At 35.1% G+C, this 18,370-nt stretch overlaps 2 protein-coding genes and 2 long non-coding RNA genes across 4 annotated transcripts; all 4 read left to right on the forward strand.

Annotated features, from left to right (window-relative positions):
* The first annotated feature begins 2,794 nt into the window (after positions 1-2,794).
* LOC110935380 lies at positions 2,795-4,367 on the forward strand. The gene is made up of 4 exons (XR_002589087.2): positions 2,795-3,108; positions 3,193-3,347; positions 3,417-3,522; positions 3,928-4,367. It is a non-coding gene; the product is annotated as an uncharacterized LOC110935380 (long non-coding RNA).
* Positions 4,368-5,319: 952 nt separating this feature from the next.
* On the forward strand, positions 5,320-7,225 carry LOC110935385. The gene is made up of 5 exons (XR_002589090.2): positions 5,320-5,379; positions 5,450-5,699; positions 5,774-5,991; positions 6,386-6,570; positions 6,972-7,225. It is a non-coding gene; the product is annotated as an uncharacterized LOC110935385 (long non-coding RNA).
* A 4,745-nt stretch (positions 7,226-11,970) lies between these two features.
* Positions 11,971-13,026, forward strand: LOC110935469 (putative F-box protein At3g24700). Its single transcript, XM_022177879.1, has one exon. It carries the CDS (start codon positions 11,971-11,973, stop codon positions 13,024-13,026), a length of 1,056 nt encoding a protein of 351 aa, XP_022033571.1.
* Positions 13,027-15,404: 2,378 nt separating this feature from the next.
* LOC110935550 lies at positions 15,405-18,122 on the forward strand. Its single transcript, XM_022177955.1, has one exon. It carries the CDS (start codon positions 15,405-15,407, stop codon positions 18,120-18,122), a length of 2,718 nt encoding a protein of 905 aa, XP_022033647.1.
* The last annotated feature ends 248 nt before the right edge of the window (positions 18,123-18,370 follow it).

The raw sequence follows: 18,370 nt of genomic DNA on the forward strand, positions 1-18,370 counted from the left end.
ACCACACGGGAAACATGAACTTGTGTAAAAGTGTTCTAACATGAAAAATAGTATTTAAAACGAGCCGATCTACGTATGTACAAGTGGTATATTCGTAGGACCGGGTATTGAGAAAATCATGTTTTATAAAAGTTGGTTAACATGTTAACAAATATGATTTTCAAAGTCTACAAGTGTAGAAACACTTATAAAATGAAAGATCCGGCAAAATAACCATTTTTACAAAAATTGTCGGGAAGTTGTAAGAAGTGATTTGTTCCAAAAACGGGGTTTTTGCAAAACTAAGTTATTTTATGTATAGATCCACTAAATATAAAGTGATCTACAAAACGACTTTCGGAAAAATTACAAGTTCGTGTGATAATGCGATTTCACATTTTAATCTACAAATTTGAAGTGTTGAAACCTGTTGATTGTATTGGAAATTGATTGGTTGATTTAAAGGAAGTATTGAAATGATTTTGTAAAAGAAAATGATACGCTTGAAAGCGTGGCCACCTCCAGCTACAGGGGAAACTCTGGCGAAATTTTCCTAAAATCTAACACTTAGAATTATATACAAGTGTTAGACTACTTTGACATGTTTTCAAATATATTTCGCCACAACTTTATTTATAAATAATCGGAGGTGGGATTTTCACAAAGCTAAACGTGATAAATATTTATTCGATAAATATATCATTCACCACACTGTTTATGATTATTTTGTGAAAATATATAAATATTATTTTTAGAGTAAAAATAATATTTACAAACGTTGATGAACCCAAAATAATACAAACGCTTACACGACGAATATATAAGTTACAACGGTAATTATCATTACCACTTAATCGCCAAAACGTAACGTACGCTTTATTCGGAAATATTCATAAGTGCATGTGTTGTCAAAATATTAATTTGGGAAAGTATTATATGGAAAAGGAAATATATTGTTTTTGAGAAAAATAAATATATTTTGGAATTAGGAATAAAATATATTAAGTGGGACTTAATAAAATGATATAATTACACATGTATTAATTCCCCCATCCTTGGGAAGGAGAACACGTTATCAAGTAGACACACGGAGCGGTTGTCTAACCGTTTCCCAAAAATATAAACTAAGAAGCTAAAGCACGGCCATCCGTCTAATAGAATTAGCACATGTAGGTCGTTGCGCAGCTTTCGGACATTTGGATTACTTGATATTGTGACGCACTCACTGTGAGTTCATGTCCCCCTTTTCTCTTAACTGTTTTCAGTTTTCTAAACTGCGGGGGTGAAATACATGTTACTATGATTACGAATATTTCTTACATGGTATGGTCAGCTACGGAAGGAACTGTTAGGTTATGTGATTTGGGTAGGCGAAATCTTAAGAACATTAGTCCTCGTAGTACGATCGAGGGATAGCAGTGATAGGCCTATTTGAGCATAACAAACCCCACCCATGCGCCCTAAGGTTGGACCATGCGGTGACCTCGTCTTAACACCACCCATGCGCCCGCAGGTTGGACCATGTGGTGACCTTATCGTAACACCACCCATGCGCCCGCAGGTTGGACCATGTGGTGACCTTGTCGTAATACCACCCATGCGCCCGCAGGTTGGACCATGTGGTGACTTTGTCCTATCCCCACCCATGCGCCCGCAGGTTGGACCATGTGGTACACATTAACTGATAGGCTTCCTCATTTGCTTTCATACCAGAGTTTACAAAAATATTCACACTTACAATGATTGTAAAGGTTTATTCGCGCGCACATATTAAACGCATGAACTCGCTCAACATTATTGTTGATTTTTCAACTTACATGTATTTCAGGGAATTAAAGGATCTGGCACGGTATGGCACGTTTTCCCGCTGCACTAGTTTCCGAGGTCATCCGGGGTTTAGGGAATGTGACTCTTTCCTGGACAAGTCACAGTCCTTAAACTGTGTTTATGTTTGTTTGGTTGTTGAACAAGATTATGGTTGTTAGGTTGTATTCCCGTTAAAACAATGGTATTGTATCTGGTTTTCAAAACTTAATGGATGATCCTGCATGTTTTTAATTCATATAGCTTTGTTATGATTAAGCTACGGTATTAAGAAGTCACACCAAATTAACCACGCTTCCGCAAAGCCAGGGTGTGACATTAAATTCGTCGTTTGACTTGACACGGGGCAACCGGTCACGACGGGGTTGTCAACCCGATAGATCTACCAACAATTCATCGCGTGCAATACTTAAATGATTAAACGACATCATGGGCGCAGGGTCCTCTTGAAGGACAATATGAAGTCTGCCTCACGTACAATATATATATCCTACTAATATGACAATTTAATACATGACGTTGTACGAATTCCCCTTACTCTCCATCATATGAGACCCAGTCAAGAATTCGTCCCTAACTGTACGGTCATGTTTCGCTTAGGAAATACCGTACTTTCAGTATTCATTCATCAAAAACGTTTTACTTCGAAACGTATGACTTATCAAATGTCATATATTTTCAGCGAACATATATGTTTTATATTAAAAGGTATGTTTTATTTCGAAAACATTATTAAACCCTTTTAATGATGTGTTCTACCCCAAAATATATACAAAGCAGTAAAAAGAGGGGTTTAGTGACACTCATCTTTGGGTGCGTATTTTAATATCGCAATCCCAGAGATTGATTTCTACACGTCCTAATATAGGAACGATTCTAAATCAATATACATAACACAAAAATCCTAATTTTCTCCGTTTCTTAGAATTATCACATAACTTTGAGATTTTCTCGAAAAGTTGTCATTTTTGATTATGTTGGCACGTTAATCTATACTACTTTATAAAACATATCCAAAGGACTTCTTAAAGTCCATAAAAATTCCATTAAAACACCCTTAAAGCATGATGTACAACCCTCTAAAGCACAATCTAATTTACACTTCCAATTATACCCTTCACTCAAAAAAAAAACACACGGGAGTACACAAATATTTTAGGGTTTCTCATTCTAATAGCATTTTATCCGCCCCCATCCCGAGCTGCTTTCTCTCTCCCAGGCGATTTCCAGATCTAGGGTTTCAATGACATCGAATCGTTGATTTTCTCTCTATCCCACAGAAGATCCACTGGGGTTGACCTCTAGGTACCGTTTTAAACCACATCTAAAGTTTTTTGTTTGTTATTTGAGTCTGATCTGTTTAATACTTCTACATATGTGTTTGGATAGGGTTTCAATGACACGGAATCGATGATTTTCTCTCTATTCGACACAAGATCCACTGGGGTTGACCTCTAGGTACCGTTTTAAACCATCTTCTCTGAGATCGGCTGCTGCTTATGTTAATTCTCATGGTCTTCTGTTCAGATCTGGTTTTAATACCGGTAATCGTTTAATATAGCTTTAGTTTACTTTGTATCTGTTGTTGAATCTGTTGTTTTTGGTTGATCCAGAGAACTAAAGGCTAGGGTTCGACTAACTGGCAGTTAACTTCTCCGAGATCCGTTGCTGCTCGTGTTAATCCTCATCTTCTTCTGTTCAGATCTGGCTTTAATAATGGTAATCGTTTAACTGTATATAGTTTGAGCTAATGATTTTGTGTTTGAACTTTGAATATGTGAATTTGAGTGTTATTCATGTGGATTGTTCTTAATTAATGGTTATGAGAGTTGCAACTGTACTACAAACTGTTTCGGATATGTTTTTCGTGGATTTGGTGAGTGTTTTAAGTTAATTTGTGTTTGAATTTGTGAAATTTGAGTGTTATGTAAGTGGATTTGTTGTTAATTAACGGTAAAGCAAGTTGAAACTGTACTGAAAACGTTGAGTGTTATGTAAGTGGATTTGTTAATTAACGGTTATGCAAGTTGAAACTATACTGAAAACCGTTGCTGATATGTTTGTTGTGGATTTGGTGAATATTTTTGGTTAATTTGTGTTTGAATTTTGTGAATTTTGGCTCAGGTGGCTGAACAACAAGTGAGTAGCTTGTGTTTGGAGGCTCAGGAGTTCATGATTGCTGGTAGATGGTTGGATTTGGCTTTGTTGATGATTACTTCTGCTGATTTGGTGTTTTCCAAAGCGTCAAATAAAGGTTAAATCTTTAAACTCAATCTGGTGATTTCCGGTTGAATTTCCGGTTGAATTTTGTCGCTGTGTAACCGTTTTTGTTCGTTCATTTCGTTTTCGTGTGGTTTTGGTGAAGTGAGAGAAGACGAAGGCTTCCGGCGAGAAAGTTAGGAATGATATGGTATGATTACGTCATCATTTTTTCGTTTATGTAATTTTGTTATATTGCATTTTGTAGTCGTTGTTATTGTTCAATTTGTTGTGTATGGAGGACAATTGCAGAATATATGTGTTACTGTTCGTTCGTATTCTAACAGTTAATCGGAATTTTTGAAACGGTGATTCTTCTTTTGTTGGGTTCAATTTGTAACCACGAATACATTGTGTCTCGGTTTTATTGGAGTTTTGACTCTATTTGTGTACTGTTTACACTTTATTGACTTAATTTCTGATAATATTATTGTTCAGTTGTTATTTGTCAACGATGTTTGTTAGGAATTCGTTAGTTTAACTGTTCAAAGCTGTTTGACTTTGTATGGTTGAATTCAACTTCATCATGACATTGAACCAGAAATTGAACCAATAGAGTTAATCATATTCAGGATTAGTTATATGATGATGTACGATGGATGATCAATTCAAAACTTAAGTGCACAGTCATAATATCTTTCCGTATGGATTTTTTTTTGTAATGTTATTTCAGTTTTGGAAATTACTTTTTTGTTATTTTATTTGCCGAGTTTGGTTTATAATGCTTAACATGAGGCGGTTACTGGAGATGGAACTGGCGATGCCCCTGCTTTACATGAGGCGGATATCGTGGGCAGGTAATTTGATGCTTTTTCAACTATTTTTAGGTATTTGTGTGGTTTATATAATCAGTTGAATTCTAAGCTAAAAGTGAAAATCAACAACAAATTACAGAGACAGAGGAAAAGGCATATTTGATGCTATATTAGAAGGATATATCAACTTCGAAAGTGACCCGTGGCCATCTGTTGCAAAAGATAAGGTACAGATGACTCTTTATATTGCTCTGATCGTTTTATGTAAGTTGATTATTATGATTATATAGTATTATTATTATTATTATTGTTGCTGTTATTATTATTATTAATAGTAACTTATTTATTTATAGGAGAAGAGTCTGATGCAGAAAATCCAGGATGATATGGCAAAAGCAATAATAGCAAAAGGTGTTCCTCTAACTATAAAGGAACATGATGCTATTGTTTCTAAGATCAAAGATAAAGCAGCTGAAGCACATGCTGAGATGCTTGCAAGTGAAAAAGCGAGGCGGTGTTGCCGTAAAGTGATCTTGTTTTGCTAGCAATAGTTGGTTTGAAGGTATGATCTTGTTCTTAACCCATGAAAACATGCTCATCTAGCTATCTTTATATCTTATATGTTGTGTTAGATGGTGACGTTTTTTTGCGTTGTACGATCCATGTCGGCCCGGTGTCCGAGTTGCTGTCCAACTGTGCGTAAAGGCCCGTGTTAAGGTAAGAATGGTGACGGGTGACAATCTTCAAACCGACAAGGCAATTGCGTTAGAATGCGGTATACTTGGGTCAGATGCGGACGCTACCAAGCGAAACCTAATTGAAAGGAAGTCCTTCCGTGCAATGTCGGATGCACAAAGACTCGAAGTAGCTGAGAGGATATCGGTATGTGATTTTACAACAATACCCTCTTGATTCATGCATGTGAGAGATGACATATGCGTGGTGGATAATGACAGGTGATGGGGAAGTCGTCTCCTAACAATAACTGTTACTCGTGCAAGCTCTGAGGAAAAGAGGACATGTCGTTGCGGTTACTGGAGATGGAACTGGCGATGCCCCTGCTTTACATGAGGCGGATATCGGTCTTGCTATGGGTACTCAAGGCACTGAAGTAGCAGAAGAGAGTAGTGACATCATCATATTGGACGATAACTTTGCTTCGGTTGTTAGGGAGGTAATTAACTCAGTCTGTTTCTTAGTTCCGTTTAGATGTGATAATATCTACACATCCTTATTAATCAACATTTTGGTTTGTTTTTTCTACTAAATTCAGAAAGTTTCAAGACTGTCCCGTTCTATTCTACGTCTGCTTGAAACAACTATTCCGGTATTCACAATTTCAGACAGTACTCTCTTATTTACTTTTAAAAATTTTCTATCCAACTTTTAAAAATGTTGGTTTTAAACTTCTATCCAATTTTCTATCCAACTTTTAGAGGGAGGTACTTTTAAAAATGTTCGTTAAGAAGATATACTTCATCTTGTTGGTTTTAAACAAGAAACCAATATCTTGTTGGTTTTGTACTAATATTTGAACAAGCCCCAACTAAAAGATGTTATGTGCACAGGTTGAAAAGAGGTGAACAGCTGGGTTGAAAAGAGGGAATAGTGGTCAACAATGGTCAGAAGGGTGAAAAGAGGGAACAACTGTCCGAACTCAGCTTGGTTGAAAAGAGGGAACAATGGTCAACAGTGGTCGGTATGCTGAAAAGAGGTGAACTGTGGTCAGAATTCAGCAGTCTGCTGAAAAGAGGTGAGTGGTCAGAATTCAGTCTGTACATCTACTTTTTTTTTTCAACTTACAGCTTTTTTTTGGTCAACTTACAGCTGGGTTGGGTTAAAAAGTAGATGTTTACTTTTTTGACATTATATATTCAGGTTTAAAAAGTAGATGTCAAAAGTACAACTACTTTTGACATTATATATAGTAGATTTAAGCTTCATAAACTCCATCCAACTTTCTACAAACACTACACACCAACCTTCACCTTCACCTTCAGTTTGCTAGTTTGCTGCTACATAGAATGAACAACATTTATAAAATCAATTCAACCGTCTAATTGTAAGTTAGTGTCAATTTAACTTAACGCTACTTTTAAAGCTCAGTTTTGTTATATTTGTATTCCTAACAAATTGTGTTTTATTTGATTTCAGAATACTATTTTCATCTTGGTCTTCCATTGTTTCTCACCTCTATACATTTGATTCTTGCATTATTTCTCTATTTTTAACATCTTGGTTCTGCGTTGTGGTAAGTATTTCTCACATTTCGACTGTTTCTTTTGTATGTGTGTTGTACTCTTACATAGTGATAACAATGTTTGATACACCGATTGTAAAAATCTTACACTATTTTAGTTGTTAAGACTTATCGACTGTTTTATTTTATATGTGATAACAATCTTCACTTTTTCCCGTTCTGTAAAAAAATATCAATGTGAACCTCAACCGGCAATGTTATGTTTATACACAAGCAAGTCTCTCTTTGAGTTAAATTAAGATAGTATTTACAACCAGTATTCTGTTTTCTTCTAAATTTTTTACACCCAGAATTTGCAATGGATTGGGTTTTGATTGAGTCTGCACGATGACAATATAGATTGTGAAGCAAGACATACATGATTATAACATTATAATATTGATTTTAGGGGTAACTTCGTAAAATAGTAACTAAGTTTTTTATATGTTTCAATTAAGTCACTCAAACTTTTTTTGTCTTTTAAAAATAACTCAAGTTTTATATCTTGCTCCAGTCTTGTGTAATTAGTAGGTTATCAAGTTACCTTGATGATGTGTCAGGTAACAAATTCTTTTTATAATTTTTAATGCTTACTTGAATTAAAAAAATAGTGACATGGCTTTTTAATTTAAAAGCTTAAATTAGAAAATGCCATATTTTTTTAATTAAAACATTTAGAAAAAAAATCTTCTTAGTTTCTTTATTCTTAAAAAAATAACATTTTTTCATTATACCTAAATCTTATATCAAACCTGCAACTTTCGTTTTCATATTCAAATAACATCTGCAACTTTTGTTTCTTTATTCTTAAAAAATAACGTTTCATTAAACCTAATTCTTTTTAGCTCTTCAAACCTTCAACTTTCATTTCTATTCTTAAAGAATAATATTACCTACAACTTTCGTTTCTTTCTTTATTGAAAAAATTACATTTCTTTAAACCTAATTCTTTAACTCATCAAACCTACAAGGCTACAACCCATTACGTTGTTCTTCAAATCATTTAGAAACCATTTTTTTAATTTATTGAACCCATTGTTTTGTTCATAAAATCCAAAACCCAGATCTGAATCTTATTCATTGAATATTTCAAACCTATTTCACTTGCTTTTAGCAAATCATCCCAACATACACCGTATATTGGCTTTTAATACCACTCTAACCATCGTATTCGCCAGATATTACAAGGTTGTGATTTGCTTACATAAGGGTTGTGGTGTTTCTCGATTTGTGTCTTGAAGAGGATGACGATTTAGGGTTGTGAATAATAAGTTTATCCACCAGTGTTTTTTTTTATTTACTTTGAATAATATCCACATAAGTATTAAAACAAAATAAAAATTAAGATTAAAAAATGGTAACCTAATGACCTGATAATTACATACTATTAAAACACAAAACTAAAGTTTAGTGATTTTATAGAGACAAAAAGAGTTTGAATGATTTAATTGGAACATTTGGCAAACTTAGTTACATTTCTGTGACATTTTCCCTTGATTTTATTAAAAAGTTAACAAGTACAAGATCATCTACTGTACGTTTGTGTTCACTTATATTAGAACATGTTAAATTTTCAAATACAGTCATTTAAAAATATTCATTGATAAGTGACGAGGCAAAAAATCAAAGCGCTGCTTTCTTTTTGCTTCAGCTTCAACATTCTATGCTTTGCTACTTCACTGTAAAAAGGCTGCTGTAGCACCATGCTATGGCGTCCAAGTTTTGGTTCAGTACATAGGTAAAAAATAAAAGCTTTAATGTAGAGAATCAATATAAATTAGTTAAAATGTATTATATTGTAAAAGAAAATGATACTAATAATATCCATTTGGAGGCAACAAAGGTATGCAAATTAGATCAAATAAGTGGTTGGTATGAACCACTGATCAACAATTCCATTAAAAACAGTGATAAACAAATGAAGTTATACAAAACATGGTATGTACAACAGAAGGGTTTAGGAACCTCTTTTCATAAAAATATGTATATTCATTTTAAAATTTAATGTTATAGGTTGAATTTTATTCTAAAATTTAGGACCAGTATTTTGTTCTCTTCCTGTTTTTGGTAGAATCCAAAAGCCACAAAAAGTACGACATATATATTATTACAGAATTGTTTCTATGTAATTCCACTACAAACAACCTCTGATAATCGATTTGTAGTTAATATTTGATTTGGGCATTCTATTATATTTTAATTTACTATAATATTTTTGTTTTTAAAAAAAAAAATTATAACATGATTGTTAAGTTAGTTGATTATAGAAAAGGTAATATAAAGCTACACAGTAAGTTTAGTATATTTGTTCATACAAATTATGTATTATAAAATTTTGAAGGTTGTTTTGTACTAACGTTTAGATTTTAAAGTAGTTTCATTGTTAAAAAATACATCGTATATTTGTTAAGACTTAAAGTATCTTAATTATTAAAAAATACATCGTATATTAAGGTGAGTAATAATTTTTTTAATTAAACGAGAAAATTTGAAGAAAAGATAATGTTAGATATTAGGGTGAGTTAATCTTTTTTGTTTTGTTTAAGAAGAAAGACAAAGGAACCGGCTACAATCGATGTCAATAATTAATTTTTTCAGAATATCATAACTTTGTATCCAATAAAATTGTATTTAAACTAATTTTATTTGCTTAAAAATTGATCTTTATATCCAATCAAAATTATATTTTTCAGTTTACAATTCATTCCAAACACATATCAATTGAGAGGTATGGGTGGTGGTTATCCAATTCCAATTGAACCACAAGGGCCTTCAAGTCATGGACGATCAAACCCTTCTCCAGTGACAACCCCACCTTCCGTAACAAACCCACCCCCCGTCACAAACCCACCCCCCGTCACAAACCCAACTCCTGTCACAATTCCTCAAGATAATGATCCAAATACTTGGACGGATGAAGAGTTGATTTGGGCGTATGACTATACCTTTGCTCAACTACAATTTGGGGCACAACCTATTGGGGAGGGGCATTATCGTCCATTGGCAAACACTCCTACAGTGCCAAACCATCCACCATCTTCAAACCCCCCTCAAGTGGAAAACCCCCATCAAACACAAGGAGTACCGAATTGGGCTGAAGGGTACGAAACCGATCCTGGAGCGGAATACGAACCACCCTTGGATGAAGAAATGAATTGGGAACCTTAAAAAAACGTTATTGATGAATGCATCCACCGAAACGACGATGATAATGATTGATTCTCCTATGATTCGGTGTTTTGTGTTTTAGTAATATTTAATGTGATTTACTAAATGTTCTATTATGTGTTAGTTATTTTTATTTCAATGTATTTTTGTTTTGTATTAGTTTGAATTTTATTTATGTAGATGTTTCGGTTTTAATTATGTATTAATATAACTTTTTTATTTTAAGGTTATTTAAATTTTAATCATGTATTACTTTAATTTTAGCTGGCTCCCTCTCTTATCTACTTGACCTTAAAAATCAAACAGATATAAATTTAAATATATGTAATTTTTATTTTTTCTTTGACTAACATTGAACAATAATAGGATATGTCTGGTCATTGTACGGTCGACGAATTTTCATCATTGAGAAATGATAGAGCATGGTATAATCTAACCTTTGTTATGGTCGAGCTTATTTGGCATGACGTCGAGGGAAAGAGATTAGTGATTATTTTTCTTGATCAAAACGTAAGAACATTATTTTTATTTGCTATATATGTTATACGTGTGAATGTTTTTTCACCACTAAATGTGTTCTTTTTTTAGAGACAAAAAATTGTTGCGATCGTTCCACAACATTTGATACACCTATATAATGACGCTACATTGATGGGTGGCTTTTTTTCGTTGAATCATTTCCAAATTGAGAATCTCCACTATCATGAGTACCCAAAGTACCATAATTACCTCTTAGTCTGTTCGGAGAAAAAAATCGTCATCAATGAATATACGAAGCTTTTATCACTGGAGCTTACGATTCCAAGAGGTGCTTGTATATATCGGTTGGTGCCTTCCATTAAAAAATTGAAGCATGACAGAAGACCTAAAAAATTTATTGTTGGTACATATAAAATCCCATTCTTTATTTTTTGATTAAAAATATAAAAGTTTATATATTTAGATATTAGATATGGTGTATACAATTTGGTTGATTTCATTGTAGATGTGGTTGGGAGGATAGTAGAAGGTAAACGGGATCGTTGTTGTTTCGAACTTTCTCTTCGGGATAAGACGTAAGTCATTATTAACATATTAGAGACATAATAATTACATCGTATGTAACAAAAAACTAATTTTAAAAGAACTTCCCCCAAAATTGTTGTGTACAGTGGTCATACAATACAAATGTTTTTGTCCTTCCTGAAGCCTTCCGATGTTATATGTACCATTCAAGCGGTGCAACGCAAGTCTATCATATACGTATCACGTGTCAAGTTGGTTCACCTACCGGATAGTACGTTATGCTTTAAACATCAACTTTCTAAAAAATTAGTTACATTTAATGGGTCATGTAATTTAATATAAGTTGTATTTTATTTGTTTTTTCAGTTAATATTTTGAAGTCTACAGAACTGAGTAGGATTACGTACGACCCAGATATGCTCGAGGCACGAGATATTTAAATTATGGATCTATACTTAAGTCCCTGTTCATGATAGAAAGATTGGGTGTTTTTATATCTTTAGTTGTTGAATATTAAAATCCATGATGGTGTTTTGTGATTTGCTTTTGGTTAACTGCCTTTATGTTTCTTTCCTACTTGTAGAAGTATACTTTAGTTTGTTTAATATTATATTATGTTATAACAAGTATGTTATATTACTTGATTAAAAAGTAATGGTTACACCTATTTTTCACCAAACTATAATCTAGATAGGTTGGACAACTAAAAAGTAATTATTTATCTTAAACGAAGGTATCACCATGGTTGATCTTCCTATTGAAACAATATTTGAGATATTAACGAGGGTGCCAGCGAAGGTCGTAGGACGTTCTAGGAGTGTTTGTAAGGAATGGTATGCGTTGCTGTCAACTCGAGATTTCATAAGGGTACATTGTTCTCGCTCATTAGTTTCATCTAACCAGAGGGTTCTCTTAATTGACGACCTAACATGCTCTGTTCATCCGATCATCTTTCAATCCTATGATTATGGGCCAAGGTCAATAGTTACATTACCATTCGACCACCAAAATAATGATGTGTCAATACTTTCACATTTGAATGGATTGTTGTGTGTTTGCTTGAATCATACAAACGAGTTGCTTCTTTGGAATCCAACAACTACTGCTTTCAAGCGTTTGTCAACACCTGATTCTCTTGGAATCTATATAAATAATCTTGATGCCGTTGGTTTGTATGCTGATGATGCCGATGATTACAAGGTCTTGCATATCAAGCGTAGGTGTGGTGTATATGAAAGCTATGTTTATTCTAGGGAATTAAACTTTTGGAGAAATATTCCTTTCTTAACAAAACAAGAGTACCTTAGCCCCAATTTCTATTGGTCACCAGGCACATTTTGTGGTGGTACTTTGTATTTCACTCTTTGCGAATGTTGGGTTGGAGGTACAAATGTGGTGATTTGTTTTGATATTAATTCAGAGCAGTTCAAGGAGATAAGCTTTCCACCTGTTCCATCTACGGGATTTGTTCAAGGTGTTTTAGTGAATGTAAAAAATGAGCTTCACATGTTTGCTACGACTGGCTGGTTTGAGATAACAATTGACCTGTGGACGCTAAAAGAGGATTACTGGATTAAGGTCTTATCGTGTCCTCCGATCCCCCCAATATCATTGTCATTGTGGGGCGATATAACACATTACGTGACGAATGGTAATTGGTTTGTGATGACTAAATTAGGGAAGCTTTTTACTATTGAAATGGATACGAAGCCCTTCGAAATTCTTTATCCAGTTACTTGGTTTCGTGGTTATAAGGGTGCGGTGTTTGTGGAGACCGTTGTTTCACCAAGTATTTAGTTTGGCTTTCACTTAATGTTATCATTATGTATTCGATGTTTTAAGAATTTTGGTTTTCTATTTCTGGTAATCATGTTATTTTGTTTAAGTGTCGTGTACTATTCTTGTAATAATTTCAGAATTTCATCATCTATAACTATCTTTTATTTAATTTGCAAGGTATTTGACACTTTAACAATTTACAATGACTAATGGACAACCAAACCATCTTAATCAAGCTTCTAGCTCTCGTTCATCTACTAGAGCTGAAAAACGAAAAGGGTATAACAAAAGATATTATGCTGCACGCAAAGAAAATAACAAAGTCCCAAAATTTGGGAGTAGTGAGGTCTCCCAAAGTGCTTCATCACTATCTTTAATGAGTAATAGATCAGCAGAAAGGACACCGTTAAGAAGTTTACAGACTAATATTACTCAATTTACCCAAATGACAAACGTGAACGTGTCAAGTATTTCTACCGTGAAACGTAAGGAGTACAATGGAATGCATATTTCAAACGGTAGTCAAATTACATCAACCCCGACTAATGATGTTACGCCGACAACCACATTCCCCAATGTAATTGATGAAGTCATTACCAGAACATCACGAGGTTTCTATTTATTTAACATTGATTTCTTTATTGAATTTGATATCTTTAATAACCTTCATTACTTAAGACAACGATTTTTTTAGGTGTTCGAATTCAACCACGTACACTTTTACCTCAATTTTCTGAAGTAGTTGATCAACCTTCCTTCCAAAATGAGAATGTAGAAGATGATCCATATAACTTTGTTTACGATCGTTTACCTAGAGAACATCGTGTTTTAAAAGAACATGGTGCATGTCCTGATTGTGGAGCAAAACGTTTTCAATTTGAATTTGATACCTTTTGTTGTATGAGTGGGAAAACTGTGTTAGCAAATTCAGAAATTCCAGAGGAATTGCACCGACTTTTCACATCGCAAGATGAAATTGGAAATATTTTTAGGCAAAACATTCGTGCTTATAACACCAATTTTTCTTTTGCCTCAATGGGAGTGACGTTGGATGATACACTGAACAATATGAGAGACGGTGTATATACTTTTCGTGCACATAGAGGAATATATCACAAAATCGACCAATTAGTTCCGAGGGATGGAACCCCTAGGTACCTGCAGTTGTATTTTTATGATCCTGATGCCGAGTTAGATCTCAGACTCCAATGGCCAAATCTTGATCGGCGTATTACTCAGATTTTGACACGCGTTCTTTCTACAAACCCATATGTCGATACATTTAGAAGACTTGCAGAACTAGGACCTCTGGACAACTATAGAGTCACTTTGAATGCTTCAGTTGAACTTGACCAAAGGGTGTACAACCGACCAACGACATCGGAGGTATATAAAATATATTATATTAATTACAATTATTTAATAGTATTGCTTATTTTACTTACTTATAGTTCACGATTATATAGGTTGCTGGTATTTGGGTTGAAGGTAATGACAATATCACTTCGTATAAACGAAGTATTGTTGTGTATGGTAGGTCTGAATATAGCCAAACTATTCAGCCGTACTTTAGTTGTTACGATCCATTGTCGTATCCTCTATTTTTTCCTAATGGTGAGTCGGGTTGGCATGCAAACATACCACGGCACGGAGTATCAATAAATGAGGTTCGCAACAATGACAACATCGAAGGAGAAATGGAAGGTACCAACAATTTATTATCCTTTTTAAGTGAAGATCATAAAAATACCGTAATGCGTCTTATTTTTATTAATAGTTTGTTTTTAAAACATCTTCATCGTTCAGAGGCTAACACACGAAGTGGTAGAACAACCGTGGCTATGCGAGAGTACTACTGTTACAAGTTCCAGATTCGATCTACCGAAAACGTGCTTCTGTTCGGTGGTAGACTGCTACAATAGTTTGTGGTAGATGTTTACATAAAAATTGAGACATCACGCTTAGAATTTTGTGAGAGAAACCAGGCTAAGATACGTGCCGATTTGTACCAAGGTCTTGTGGATTGCGTCAATGCTGGTGAGGTTCATGCAAACAGAGTCGGGAAAAGAATTGTGTTGCCTGCATCTTTCATCGGAGGGCCTCGCGACATGCGACGTCGGTTTCTAGATGCGATGACTTTAGTTCAAGACGACGGCAAGCTTGATATATTCCTTACAATGACGTGTAATCCTAAGTGGCCTGAGATATGTGATAATTTACATGTTGGTCAAACTGCACAAGATCGTCCAGACCTTGTTTCAAGAGTGTTCCGGGGTAAATTAGAAGATCTTAAGGAAAAACTCTTCAAGAAACATATCCTTGGGGAAGTTAAGTCATACGTTTAGGTCATTGAATTTCAAAAGCGTGGCTTGCCGCACGCACATTTTCTCCTTATCATGTACCCGCAACACAAGATCAATAACGCGGACCATTATGATAAGGTTGTGTGTGCTGAAATTCCTAACAAACAAAGACATCCCAAATTGCATGAGATGGTTGTCAAGCACATGATTCACGGTCCTTGCGGCAATTTACGATTAAGCAGTCCTTGTATGCAGGGTGATCCTAAAATTTGTCGTTTTCATTATCCTAGACAATTTATTGAACAGACAACACAAGGAGAAGATGCGTATCCGTTGTATCGAAGGAGAGACACCGGGATAGAAGTGGATGTACGAGGAAAAACACTTGATAATAGATGGGTGGTCCCATATAACCCAAGGCTTTTGATGATGTTTAACTGCCACATCAATGTTGAAGTTTGCTCAAGTATAAAATCTGTGAAATATCTTTTTAAATATGTTTATAAAGGACATGACAAACAGGTTATTCAAGTTGATCAAAGTGAGCCAGGGGTTGTTGTTAATGAGATAAAGAGCTTTCAAGATGCACGCTACATATCGCCCCCAGAGGCTATGTGGCGCATTTTTTCCTTCTCTCTTTCTCAAATCTCTCCTTCTGTTTTAGCCTTACAGCTTCATCTCCCAAATAATCAGATGGTTAGATTTAGAGATGATGACTTAATGTCTAATATTGTTGATAGGGAAAGGGATAAGAGAACCATGCTAACAGCATTTTTTGAGAGAAATAGAATCGATGAAACAGCAAGGGTATATTTGTATAAAGATTTTCCAAAACACTTTACGTGGAATGGAAGCACACGCCGTTGGAATCCTCGTGGCGGTAAAAAACAAAGAGGTCGTATCGTTTCCGCTAATCCAGCCAAAGGAGAAAGGTACTACTTACGCCTACTTTTGTCAAATGTCAGAGGGCCTACTTCTTTTGAACATCTTTGCACAGTTAATGGTCAACGGTGTGAGACATTTCGAAAAGCAGCTCTTGAGTTAGGCTTAATAGAAGACGATGAATATCTATCACAATGTCTCGAAGAAGCCTCTACGTTTCAGTTTCCCAATGCTCTTCGAAGGTTATTTGCGACCATAATGATTTTTTGCCAACCTGGAGATATTCGAAAGTTATGGAATGACCATTTTGAATCACTGTCTGAAGATCATCGGTTACACTGTCAAAGTATAGAACGAGTTCAAAATATGGTTCTTACTGAAATTAGTGTCTTGCTACAATCCATGGGTAAAAATATCAATGAATTCGACCTTCCTAAGATAACAGACGATGTTAACTTACAAGATGCAGGTTATCGTGAGTTACAAGAAGAGTATGGGATTGTTTTGGAACCTGAACACTTGAGTGCCAAAGATTCACTTAATCCGGACCAAAAAAACGTGTTTGATGAGATCATGATGCATGTTGATAATGATCTTCCAGGCGTGTTCTTTATTGATGGCCCAGGTGGAACTGGAAAAACATTTTTGTACATTGCCTTGCTTGCTGAAATTCGGTCACGTGGTCTTATTGCTCTCGCAACAGCTTCATCAGGTGCAGCGGCTAATAATATGCCAGGAGGTAGAACGGCTCACTCAAGATTCCAGATTCCTCTTAATCTTGAAAATAATTCAATGTGCAATATCAAAAAACAGAGTGGGGCCGCTATACTGATTCGGTCTGCCAAAATAATCATATGGGATGAAGCATCGATGGCTAAACGACAGGCGATAGAGGCAGTCGATCGTACATTCCAAGACATTATAGGCGTTAGTCTCCCATTTGGTGGGAAGATAATGGTTATGGGAGGTGACTTCAGACAGGTGTTGCCGGTTATTAAACGTGGCACTCGAGCACAGATTGTAGACTCCAGCGTACGAATGTCACCTCTTTGGTCTTTGACTAAGAAGATGCGGTTGACCATAAATATGAGAGCGCTGAAAGATCCATGGTTTTCTAAATTTCTTTTAAGAGTCGGCGATGGAACTGAAGAACCAATCGAAGGAAACTATATTCGCATACCTGATGACATGACAATTCAGTGCAACGACAGAGAAAACGCTATTAAAGAATTGATCCATGCCATCTTTCCATCAATTGAAGATAATGTATATTCTTCAGATTATATAATCTCTAGAGCAATATTGTCCACTAAAAATGAGAGTGTTGACGAGATTAATAATCAAATGATTGAAATTTTTCAAGGGGAGGAAAAAGTTTATTACAGTTTTGATGAAGCTGAAGACGATCAGCGTAACTTCTATCCGGTCGAGTTCTTAAACTCGCTAAATGTTAGTGGTTTGGCGCCTCATAAGCTTCGTTTAAAAATTGGATGCCCAATAATATTGTTACGTAATATCGATCCATCACATGGCCTGTGTAATGGCACGCGGTTGATATGTAAGGGTTTCATGCGAAATGTTATTGATGCGGAAATTGTAGTCGGTCAACATGCCGGAAAAAGAGTTTTTTTGCCAAGAATCCCTCTGACCCTTTCTGAAGATGACATGTTCCCATTCAAGCTGAAAAGAAAACAATTTCCAATTCGACTTAGCTTTTCCATGACGATTAATAAAGCTCAAGGTCAAACAATTCCGAACGTTGGTATTTATCTACCGGATTCTGTATTTTCACATAGACAACTTTATGTCGCGTTATCAAGAGGGATTTCAAGACAAAGTACGAAGGTGTTGGTACATCACGCCAAAGAATTCAAACAACGCGGAGTTTACACATCAAATGTTGTCTACCAGGAAGTGTTGCGTGATTAATTAATCGCATCCGTATCAAAAAGAAGGTAAGTTAGTAGATGTTGTGCCTTATTTGCTTCCAGAAATTACCTTTTAATTACTATTTTAAATCACCTGTAAGTGTCTAACATTTTTTTTATGTGTCGAAATCTGGTACAGTAGAGGAGAAGATGCAAGAAAGTCATAAGCGAACGGATGTTTTGGTAAAACAAGAAGAGATACAAGAGACTCCCCAGATTTTGTTTTTATTGTTTTGTCCAGCTACTTGA

The sequence above is a fragment of the Helianthus annuus genome, chromosome 1, assembly GCF_002127325.2.
Source record: "Helianthus annuus cultivar XRQ/B chromosome 1, HanXRQr2.0-SUNRISE, whole genome shotgun sequence".
Taxonomy (NCBI): domain Eukaryota; kingdom Viridiplantae; phylum Streptophyta; class Magnoliopsida; order Asterales; family Asteraceae; genus Helianthus; species Helianthus annuus.

Bases quoted from the DNA above. Each gene is read 5' to 3' on its own strand.
- LOC110935469 (XM_022177879.1), top strand. From the start codon at position 11,971: ATGGTTGATCTTCCTATTGAAACAATATTTGAGATATTAACGAGGGTG.
- LOC110935550 (XM_022177955.1), top strand. From the start codon at position 15,405: ATGTACCCGCAACACAAGATCAATAACGCGGACCATTATGATAAGGTT.